General features: G+C 36.3%; 2 protein-coding genes across 2 annotated transcripts; both read left to right on the forward strand.

The window, feature by feature from the left end:
• The first annotated feature begins 1,693 nt into the window (after positions 1–1,693).
• On the forward strand, positions 1,694–8,018 carry LOC126786538 (LOB domain-containing protein 12-like). Its single transcript, XM_050512384.1, has 3 exons — positions 1,694–1,708; positions 7,310–7,474; positions 7,647–8,018. Exons 1-3 carry the CDS (start codon positions 1,694–1,696, stop codon positions 8,016–8,018), a joined length of 552 nt encoding a protein of 183 aa, XP_050368341.1.
• Positions 8,019–9,794: 1,776 nt separating this feature from the next.
• LOC126787515 (putative pentatricopeptide repeat-containing protein At1g12700, mitochondrial) lies at positions 9,795–11,639 on the forward strand. The gene has a single exon (XM_050513385.1). It carries the CDS (start codon positions 9,957–9,959, stop codon positions 11,637–11,639), a length of 1,683 nt encoding a protein of 560 aa, XP_050369342.1. The 5' UTR covers positions 9,795–9,956.
• The last annotated feature ends 616 nt before the right edge of the window (positions 11,640–12,255 follow it).

Here is a 12,255-nt window from a genome sequence, read left to right on the forward strand (position 1 = left end):
TCGTCTGGTGCGTTTTAATCAGCTATTGGGTCGACTTGTCGAATCTGGACTCTATTCGGAAGTTATCTCTTTTAATAGGCAGATGGTTGTGCACGGAGTTGGTCGGGATGAACATACTCTGTCTACTCTCGTCAGCTCGTACTGTCATGTGAAACAGTTGCGGTTTGGATTATCTGTTCTGGGAAATTTATTCAAAATGGGTCTTCAAGCTGATGGCATCGCCTTCGACTCTTTGATCCAGGCCTTTGTTCACGAGAAGGGAGTGGCTGAGGCTACAGAAATTTACATCAAATTGGTGAACCATGGTCATTGTAAGTCCAGTGAAGCTGCTTTCAGCACACTAACGAAGCACCTTGCGGACATTGATCGTGCAAAATGTATGACTCTCTGTGCACTTGCAGTAGTAGCTGAGCTGCGGGTAATTGTTTGATCAACTCATCAACCTTATCAACTTGTTGGGTATTTTACTCAGGAGTACCCAGTAACATCAAGTCTGGAACTAATTTTTGCCTTTTGAATATCTTTTCATGTCCAGGCGCTAGGTGCAAAGCCCAAATCTTTGGATATCGATGCCGACAAGGTTTTATTCCAAGTTGCTTGATCACGTTATAGCTTTTAAATTCAGATTCTTATTATTCATACCTTGCTAGATGGTTCTGGAATATTTTAGCTTTTAAATTCAGATTCTTATTATTCATACCTTGTAACTTAAGTGTATATCTTTTGATGTCTAGGCCCGAGGCCTATGCAAGATCCCCAAATCTGTTTCTGCTTCCGATATTTGGGAACTCAGCATCTTGATCCAGGTTATATTCGAAGCAATTCATATTCTTATAATTCTTATTTTAGCTTATGGTTCTAGAATTCTGTTTATCCGTTAAACCTCTATAATTACTCTAAGGACCGACGAAATGTATTATTATTAATAGATATATATAGTCTCTATCCAGAAAAGTTTCACTTTGAAATTACTTAGTAAAGTTCATTATCTCACTCACTTTTGGGTCACATTTCCACATTTCCACTGTATAGATCTTAGAACATAATGTATAAATTACTCCTGTAAAGTTTCATCCAATTCGATAATTGTTATCGTGATTTACCCTAATGGTTTAGGTTGAACAAATTGGTTTATTCAGTGATTTAGTGATGTTTAAACACCTTAACGATTATCGAATTATATGAAACTTTACATGAGTGATCTTTACATTATGTTCTAAGATTAGTACGGTGGAGATATGGAAATGTGACTGAAAGTGAGTGAAATAACAAACTTCATTCTGTAATTTCAAAGTGAAGCTTTAATGTGGATAAATGATTGTATATTTCACTTGAAAAATTCTAGCTAAAAAATAATTGTTGTACTTTCTTCAATATGCTGCATTGTCTAATCAATATTTAATTTTATGTACATGAATTTTCATATTTCTATTATCTTTTCAATTTAGCGAAAATTAAGCGTTCAGAGTCAAAGCTCTTCCTCCACAACCATTGAAAGTTCGCAAGATAGCTCTTCCTCTACAACCCTCGAAAGTTCACGAGATTCAAGCGAGAAAGGTAATTGTTCATTAGAGTTCTTTCTTTTGAACTTGTATAAATATACATAAATTATCGTGTTGCCTTCTTCAATTCTCTTTCCCCCATTCTTATATTGCGGATGAAATCATATGGAGGGGATTTCACAGCCCCTTCGATGAAAGTTCTTTCTGTGATGGTCATCGGGCAGTCATGTTTTTTTAAAGGGAAGCTAATCGGTCTTTTGTGGTTGTTGGTATACATCATTGTGTTTTTGGTGCGATCTTGAGAATCGTCGTTTATTTGCATCAATTATTTTGTGACCATATGCGTCAAACCCAATGTTTAAAACGGCAAAGGCGTATGTGCTTTATAAATATCTTAATTATTATAAAATAAACAAATGTGGATAAAAATAGTTCTTAATTCATATAAATTTTTAACATACATTAAATTCATACAATTTAAATTAACAAATACATAAATTGCTGTTTTATCATTCTAATTTCTTCTCCGTTCATCACTAAGAGCTGTTTGGATCTAGGCACACAACACACCAATTTAATGACACTTATGTCCATAAAAGAGAGAGATTATGTGATTCTACTTGACAACAACAATGCTAAACCCGTTGTAGTGGCACTAAAAAGATTGCTACGCCACAGTCAAACTAATGGTAAATGGTGGGATGGTTCAAGATTAGCACTGAAATAATTATATTTATGAAAGAATCAAGTAACAAGAGCGAACCACGCTCCTGTTTGACTGTATATATAGCTGAGTACCAATAGTCATGTTACTGTATATATTTGTGTAGAGTGTAGATCCAGAAGTTTAAACAAGTTGGCTGAATTCAACCTGTGAACTTGTCTGATTGGTAAACTAGAGCCTGAAAGGCATGGGAAGTTTTTTCTAGGGAATTGTATGTGGACCTTTTAGAGGCATGTTCAATTATCATTTTGTGTCTTTTTAGAGGCATATGCAATCCTCGTCTACATAGATGACAGCGAGGCATTGACTAAATACATGACCTGTTACTAGTCTACATATGCTATTCTTCTTGCATTAATCAAGTTCCCAGTTCCCTCTGAAATACAATCCACACAAGGAAAATGTCGAAAACCTCATTTGTTGTTCTTTTGTACTATTTTTGAACTGTACATAAATCCCAATCTGTATCGTCTATTCAGATAAGAAAGTGGGTTGAATCACGGGTTAATAAGCATGTCCTTTGAGAAGCAGGTACGCTCAGTTTTGTCAACCAAGTTTTTGCAGACTTAAGGGTGAGCAGGGATAGATGTAGACATGTAGTTGATATACACACTTGTAGGACCTCACTATACTAGGAAGTGCATTCCATGAACGTTTTGGGTAGAATTTGGTTTTAAGATGATGGAAGACATGCTTTCTGCTTTCCTGTCTAGGATGCAACATAAATTTTGCTTTGTAACAAATTTTCTTCCCCAAATTATGATCGATCTCTTTGGACTCGAATTTGATGTAATTGAACCATATTGCATATCACTCACAGGTTCCAAGATATAAGTTGGACTTGGACTTATCTAAAGAGTTGGAGCACCTTGCAACGGCGATAAGTGCTGAACTGCTTCTATCCGTGGTGGCAGATTGTAGCTGTTCATTGTTTATTATAGGCTGCCAACCTAAATTATAATTGTTGTACTAAATAGATTGTAATTTAGCTATTTTTCGTTCTTTTATAAACTAGAGGCTGTTGTCTATCTGATGAATAAACACTGAATGAACTTGGGTCATGTGATTTCCGATTGTTAAAAGTTCATGATAAAGTTCATATGAACATTTGTAATATGTCACTTTATGTAGGAGAAGGAAATGTGAAAGTTCTACATTCATTATAACCTTGGATGTGCTGTATACTTATCTTTAATTCTTAATAACATGGAACTTTCATAGCAGACTGACTAATTCTAGTTAGGTTGATAAGCTGCTTATTATATGTTTTGGATTGAGTAGAGTTGAATAAAGATCATGATATCATGCTTACTATATGTAATATGTTAATGATGCCCTGTGTATATATCAATCCTCCCTTTTTCTTTTCTTTTTTTCTTCATTTAGTTATTCCCATAATGAGAATTTTTGAGTGTGAGCTAAGTTGTTTCAGCTATGTAAATTCTTATCACTTTCTCTGTATTATTTTTCTATCCGTTTGCAATTACAATGAAAATGAACATTTTCAATTTTCTGTAAGTCTATAACCCTGTGGGCGCTTATTTCTGATTTCTACAAGTTTAGGAGATGTGAAATTCTAGGGAAAATAAGGTTAGTTAGTACCCTGAGGGGGTTGCATCATTCCTATACCGACCCTGTTTTAATTTTCACTCCTTATGGGATTTGAATTGTTATTCAAGTTATTGTTACCTACTTCATCAATCATCTGAATCAAAGTTGACATGGGAGTTAGCTAGCCTATCCAGATCTCAAATAGAAGTTAAGCATACTGTCTAGCTGAACTTAGCTTAGCTTTATTAGCTTTCTAATATTGTTATTAGCATATTCTCTTCCATCTTAAACTTCAGTTACATGATCGAGCTACAAGATATCAAAGCGTTGGTTGAATTTTGGTTTAGATTTGAAACCTACGTAATTCGAAAATTAATTGATGTGGCGGCACATAAATTAGTATGAACTCTCGATAATCTTAGGTCTGGGGTTGTAATTTGCAGGGGTGTGATGGATCAGTCTTGCTGGATGACACTGATAGCTTCACTGGTGAGAAGACGGCAGTTCCAAATCTTGCTGGATGACACTGATAACTTCACTGGTGGAAATGTGGTCTCCTGACTACTCCTGTGCAGACATCTTAGCTGCTGCAGCTCGCGACTCCGTTGAGATTGTAAGAGTACTATGATAAGTTTTCCGATCTTCAAAATGATTACGATAAACTCGATCTGATGGATATTTATATCAAGATTGAAAGTCTAATTTAACGTCCATGTTATGAAACATTCCCATTCCTTTGTTGAATGTGATTCTGTTAACTAGTTGGGAGGTCCGTCCTACTCCTATGGAGTATGGAGTATTGTTGGGCTGAAGAGATGCAACAACTAGTCAGTACGGCAAGCATATATAAATGACGCCAATAGAAACCTTCCTCCTCCGATTTTCGATTTCCTTCAACTTCTTTCCGACTTTCAATCCCATGGCTTAGACATACGTTAAGATGGAAGAGAAAATGCTAATAACATTATAGGGCCGGCTCTAAACAAGTGCAAGAAGGGCAATGGCACAGTGCCCTCAAATTTTGGGGCCATGTATATATATGTATATAGTTTATTACTCAAAAGGCCAATTTGAATTAGATTATGTGTGGTTTAGTTGGCAAAATAATGATCACTAACTTACTCCTACATTACACCAGATCTAGATTCGACACACATTACCGCATTGTTTTTTCCTTATTTCCTCATGTCGGATCTCATTAATTGGGTCACATTAATTTCCTGGTGGGAGTCATATTATCATATATGCTAAACTGTATTAATATAGAAAAATGTTTCGGCGCCACAATATAGCGTCAGATCCGGCGCCGCAATCATACGTGACATGCTACGTCACATTGCCATGTCAGCAATTATAATAATCACAAAATGTCATTTTTGAATGAAAATACAATCATATCATTGTTAATACTACGGCTCTAGATTTTTATATATAAAAAAAATTGTAGTTCTTGTTTATATCATTTATTTTTTCAAAATTCTTTCAAATATTATAAAAAATTCGATATATACAAAGTATGCTTGAAATATATATATATATATATATATATATATGTAGGAGGTGCCTATATAGTAATTATATTAATTAATTATAGCCATTAATTAATTGTAAATATGATATTAATTAAGATATGTATACTATAGGAAAAATAACATTTGTTACCTTACATATCCCCTTAAATTGATTATACCCTAATAAAAGAATACTTCATTTCAGAAAAAACCAAAAAAATCTTACCAAAAGTGTTCATATAAATAAATGTTGTAAGGTAACTAAATCGTTTGAAATTTAAAAATAAATAAATAAGGTATCCGAATTATATATCTCCACTAAAATATTTTCTTAAGAAAAACGAAAATATTTTTTAGTTTTAATAATCATAATGAATAAATTAAATATCGTATATATCACATGTCGTAATTATATTTTAGAAGTATTATTATGATGAAAACAATTATAATAATTTAGAATTGTTGGATTAATAAGAATAAAATTGTTTTTCCATTTAAAAATGACATTTTGTAATTATTGTAATTACTTACATGACAATATGACGTGACATGCCACGTAAGATTGCAGCACCGGATTTGGCGTCATATTATGACGCCCTATATAGAGGTTTACTATAAGCTTTAGAGCATCTTTAACAATGCTAACCATATTTTAGTTAAATTTAGAAATACGTCTGCATCGGTTCTCTCTATTTTAGATTTATTTGAATTCATAATATTAATTACATGATAAATGTATTTTAAATTTAATTATAAATTATATATAATTTCATATAAGAAATGTTTTAAATTCAAATGTTTTAACTTTAAGCTATCTCGGATAGACAAATTTATCGAGTGTGATAACTCATAGTTAAAGTAAAGTTATAATAGAGAGTCTGGTGTGGCTCTTATTTTTTGTAAAAAGAAAAAACTAAACATGCTCTATAAAATTGTTAAAAAAACTATAATAGAGAGTGCGATAAAGATGATCTAATAAAAGCTTTAGATAATCATCTAAATTCCTAACGTGTCAAAAATCTTTAATTTAGACTTGGATGCTATATATGAGATCCTTAAAACCAAGGTTTAAGGAATTGATATCTAAGAATTGTTGTCGGTCAAGAGACTCAAGACTAATTATAGGACTGCATGAAAATTAGAAACAGAGCCATATATAATTAGTGTGCACTTCCTAGATGTATCAAAGTTAAAATTGTATAATCAAGTTGTTGGGGTGTGTGAGATAGAGTGAGAGATTAATGTCATAAATGTAATGCTTATCCATGTGAATATCCGCCCAACAAACATTAATTCACGTTGAGTCGATCATCTCTCTCGGTGTCTTGGTCTGGGTTAGGGTTTCACATCACTCTCATTTGTGTGCATTACTTTACCCTAATCACCCTCTCTCTCTCCCCCATTAATGGCATCCACATTTTTTAAGATTTGATATTCATTTGTGTACAATTTCAATAATCACCCTATTTTCTTCTTCCCCTACTCGTTTTGCTAACACCAAGACATGAAAATGCAGAAGCACAATGGAAATAGAAGGGTCAAACCAGAACGTGAAAACCACACAACTGCATGGCTTTGCCAACCTAGTGCTGTTTCATAGTTCATACCCTTCACGCGCCTTGGCGGTGGTCAACCAGAGAAGGATCTATTCTGCAATGCTGCACAGGTTAGTGACTGAACTGCCCTTCTTCATCACATTCAAATCCAAGAAAATTGTGGCTGGAATGGAGATTTTCATATATGAAAACACATAATTTGTCTCTTTTGGTATAGCTCCAAGTCTATGAAGTGAATTATAATGGTTAATTACGTTAGTTACCATTATTCTATTGGTAAAGCATGTGGAACCATTCTACCCTAGGCCACCACCCTTGAACTAATATAAAGATGCTATCTCAGCTCCTCCCCATTCAACACACACATGCATGCATTAAGCTAGTTTCCTTCTGTTGTAGTTTTCCACCAGCTCTAGCTAAGTTCCATACTTCTACTTCAAGAGAAAAAATTGGATTTGTTCTTAGGGTGAAATGGGAGGAACTTCACCATGTGCTTCATGCAAGTTGTTGAGGCGCCGCTGCGCCAAGGATTGCATCTTTGCTCCTTACTTCCCTTCCGATGACCCTCACAAGTTTGCCATTGTTCACAAGGTCTTTGGTGCCAGCAATGTCATCAGCAAAATGTTGCAGGTTTCTATTTTTTCTTTCATTTCCGAAAACTCCTTACATACAACATATCGTGGCGTATAAACTTCTCTAGCATTGTTACATGACAATCATGTGACCTTTTCAGTAAGACTGAAGTTGTGTAACACAAGCTAGGTTTTCTGTGTATTGTTGCTAATTGTTTTGTGACGTACAGGAGCTTCCACTTCATCAAAGAGGGGATGCTGTGAGCAGCTTGCTATATGAAGCAAATGCAAGAGTGAGAGACCCTGTCTACGGCTGCGTCGGTGCCATATCTTTCCTGCAGAATCAAGTGTCCAATCTACAAATGCAGCTCGCGGTGGCTCAGGCTGAAATACTCTGCATTCAGATGCAACAGGAGCCAGTTGCAGCGACCTTACCGGCATCCCAGATGCTAGATCACCACCAATATCAAGATGACGATCAGAAATCCCTTCTGTTATCCAAAAGTCACGACTTCAACAACATTCCACAGTACCCGAGTAGCTTTGGTTCTTCCAGCAATGTAATCCAAGACCCTCTTAAGAGAGAGTCTCTATGGACTTGAACGTTGTAGTTTCGAATCGATCGTTAGCTTTGTCAATCCATCATCGTTAATTTCAATAGTCATTTTCCTGTTAATCATCTGATTCATCTCTGATCGAAGAAGGCATGTGTGTCAATTTTTGTGCGTGCGAGAAAAAGAGAAAGTGGATTGATGATGAGGCTAGGATCTGGAATTCTGGGTCAACCCCTTCATGTGGAAGATGGAGTAAAGTAGGGTTTACAAATCGTCCTTTTTCTTAGTGCAGACGTCAGCTTCTGAAGTAGCTCTCTCTTACTAGTATATCGTTCATTTTCGTTTACTCGTTTTCGCTCGACATCAGACCCATCTAAACCCCTTCCTGTGAGTTAGACGAAAAAAACCATGCATACAAGTTGTATGCAATATCTCTATCACGATAATCCTGATGTTAACACAAAAGAAAAACAATTATAATCATGGCTATGTTTTACACGTTACACTTGTTCGATGCCTACACACCAACTTCCTGCCAAAACTTGTTCGATGTTCTTGCATTAGACCATCAATATATGTGCGTTTAGATGCTTTAAAACGTTATATGAATTGTCATATATATATATATATATACATAGTTAATCACCCATTATAGTTTTGTTTCTTGTAACATATATCATCAATTCCGGCAATTCGATCGAGTCCAAGATGAAAGTTCATCGTAGAGTCAAATGTGTACGTTTCCCTTATCTCAATAACTAGATATGTTCACATTACTTCAAATAATCTATAGAGTACTGCTGATAATCTAGTCAGCTGTTGAGCACTAGGTGACGTTCAACAACCGTCTAATATGGTCAAACAGTGGTCAAACAGTGACCAAACCAAACAGTCAGATCAAACGGTTGTTGAGCGTCACCTGGTGCTCAACAACTTTTGTTCATAATTTTCAACGTGCAATCGGTGGAGGTCGACTGTGGAGTTATCCTAAGCATTATAACGCTGACAAGTGAGATTCTTCATGGGTCGAGTTCTTGATCTCAGCTGACCAGAAAGGAGTGCATGGCAACTCAATCAATAGGCCAACACCCCTACAAATTAATATTACAGCTAGCTGATATAATCAAGCTTCCTTTAAAAATTCGAAGGCCTAGCTAGTTAGGGTCTCACATGAAGGGCTAGACCAAACAGAAATATCCTTTGAATACAAAATAGCTAGATCAGACGACCACAATGATCTGTATAATAATGTGCATTTGCAAGTGCATATAGTATTAGACTAATAGTATTAGCACAAATTGTCAAGGCAAAACCTTATTACGTAGGAATATATGGACTGTATGCGTTATAACGTACACGTACAATAATCCTCTTAGCAGCTGGAAACCATTTTTCTACGTCATATATGAATGTTGGCTACCTTGCTACTAGCTAGTTTCATTGGACACACTAGAATTCCCTACTCTCTCTAAACCATGTTTGTCTTTGAAAGCCAGTATTGGGCTATATGCCTATATCTTTGAGTAAATCTATCAAGGAATTGATACAAGGAAATTAAAAAAGCATAGAAGGAATTGAAATAAGAAATTAAAATAAATTAAAAATAGAGAAATTAGATAATTTTGATATTTATTAAATAGTTATTACAGAGGCGGCTATTAACTTTATATAGTCGGAAAACTAGCAATACCCTATGCTTGATGAATCTAACATCATGACCCGATATAACCCTTACAACTGATCAATAATATATATAGGGATATATATTGGGTGAAATCCTTTCTCGACTGCCACGTGATAATTTCGTGGTTCCAAATCAAACTTGTGTCAAAGCGGTGGTGCACTCTCGACGCTCTTTCTTGTGATTTTACCAGCCAAATCAAACTTGTGTCCATTTCTACGTCTCCCGAATTTCCCCAACTTCTTTCAAAGTTTGCCAATTGATTTCTTGATTTCTAGTTTGACTCTTTGATCTTTCTCAAGACGATGATGCACCGGTGTTATTTTCGGTGTTTTAGCAGCTCGGTCGGGTCCGCTGTGCCCAAAATAAAAGATGTTGAACACGGCTACAAGGTGTTCGACCAAATGCTTCAAGGTGTTTTGACAGTTCCGTCGGGTCGTCTGCCTCCGGTTGTGAGATTGACTCAGGTGATGAGTCACCTTATGAGATTGAAGCACTATTCCGCTGTCATCACCATGAGTAGACGCATGCTTCTCTCCGGAATCCGTCCGGATACGTATACTCTAAACATGATGATTAATTGCTTTTGCCGTCTAAATCGAATGGAGTTTACCATGTCTGTTGTGGGACACTTCGTCAAATCGGGTCTTCAACCAGACGTCACCACATACAACACTCTAATCAACGGCTTTGTTCTGACCAATAGAATTCCAGAGGCCGTATCTATTTTCAACAACATGTTGAAGGGAAGTCATTGTGTGCCTGATGTGGTTACGTACAACACACTGATCAAGGGACTTTGCAGGAGCGGTGAAAACAATGCAGCTGTTCAATTGCTCAGGAAGATGGGAGAAAGAGCCGACACAGTTTCTTATAGCACGATCATCGACAGTTTCTGCAAGAACTTTCTACTTGATCATGCACATAACCTTTTTTCTGAAATGATCAGTAGGGGCATTGTGCCAAATGTTGTTACTTACAACTCTTTAGTTCAAGGAGTTTGCAGCATTGGTCAGTGGGACGAAGCTGAAAGGCTGTTGAAAGAAATGTTGAGTATGAATATCTGTCCTGATATAGTCACCTACAGTGTGTTAATTGACGGATTTTGTAAGGAGGGCAGGGTGGTGTGCGCCAAAGATGTGGTTGAAATGATGATAAAAAAGGGTACTGAGCCTGATGTGATTACCTACAGTTCACTGATGGATGGTTATTGCCTGCGAGGTGAAATGGAGGAAGCGAGAAAAGTGTTTGATCTAATGCTCAGAAAAGGCATCATGGTCAATGTTCATGCTTGCAACATACTGATAAATGGATACTGTAAACATAAAAACGTTTATCAGGCCAAGCTGGTTCTTGATGAAATGGTTCATTTGAAACTTGTTCCGGATAAAGTTACTTTCAATACTCTAATTGACGGTTTTTATAAAGCCGGGAGAATGCAAGAAGCAGGAGAGTTATTCTCTGAGATGGTAAGTTGTGGGCAACATCCAGATGAGAAAACTTTTGCCATTGTGTTTGATGGCCTATGCAACAACAACCAACTTGCATCGGCAGTGGATGTGCTTAGAGATATGGAAAAGTACAAGTTGCAACCAGATATTGTATTGTACACCGTCATCATTGAAGGTTTGTGCAAAGGTGGAAAACTTGAATCCGCAATAGATATCTTCACTAATTTGTCATCAAAAGGACTTCAGCCTAATGTGTGGGCATATTCTGTGATGATTGATGGACTTTGTAACGGAGGCCTATTGCTTGAAGCAGAAAAGTTATTCAGAGAAATGGGAACAAAAGGATGTCCTCCAAATGGTTGTACCTATAACACCCTTATTCGAGGATTTATCAAGAACAACGATATATCCAAGGGTGTGGGACTTATTGAAGAGATGACAGAGATGGGGTTCCCTGCAGATGCATCAACTACTGAATTGGTGATCAATTTGTTGTCTGAAGAAAAAGTACACCCAGCTCTGTTGTCATTTTTTTAAGGGTTGAAGAAATGAGAGGTATGGCTTCCCTGCTTGCATTGTTGAGACTCATAGGATATTAACCTAGCCCAAGCGGCCCAATTCCTATCTATGTTCGTATTGTCCAAGTATGTACCTATATATAGCTCTTATGTATTTTCTGTTGAGGTATCAATGAACAATTATCAAGTCATTTCTACATTTCTGCTGATTCAGGATAATATTTTGTTCTGCCCCTCTTATGTGTGAGTATGTCTATTGCATGCATGATTAAAGTGATTTCTGTATGGGTTGAAGTATTTATAACTGCAGTGCATCTATGTCTAGAACTCTAGAAGAAAGTCACTAAGTCAGCTTAAAGGTTTGTTTGCAAATAGCTTCGCACCACTTTTATAATTGATCAACCTGCTTCTGGCCTTAAGGCAATTTTCCGCTCCAAACTTCCTGATCAGAGATTAAGCAAGGTAAGACTTTTATCTCAGGCTTTTCATTAAGTTTGAGGATATGCAGTAAAATTTGTATCTGGTAATGCGTCCTCTGTGGTTTCAGACATTATATTGAAAATCAGAATGGTTGTAGATACCCCCTAATAATGATGATTGCTTGTCAATAGGCGAGACTCCAGGGTTTGCATGTT

This window comes from Argentina anserina, chromosome 3 (assembly GCF_933775445.1).
Source record: "Argentina anserina chromosome 3, drPotAnse1.1, whole genome shotgun sequence".
NCBI lineage: Eukaryota > Viridiplantae > Streptophyta > Magnoliopsida > Rosales > Rosaceae > Argentina > Argentina anserina.

Bases quoted from the DNA above. Each gene is read 5' to 3' on its own strand.
- LOC126786538 (XM_050512384.1), top strand. The intron at 7,475-7,646 runs GTTTCTATTTTT...TGTGACGTACAG, and splicing joins TCATCAGCAAAATGTTGCAG to GAGCTTCCACTTCATCAAAG.
- LOC126787515 (XM_050513385.1), top strand. From the start codon at position 9,957: ATGATGCACCGGTGTTATTTTCGGTGTTTTAGCAGCTCGGTCGGGTCC.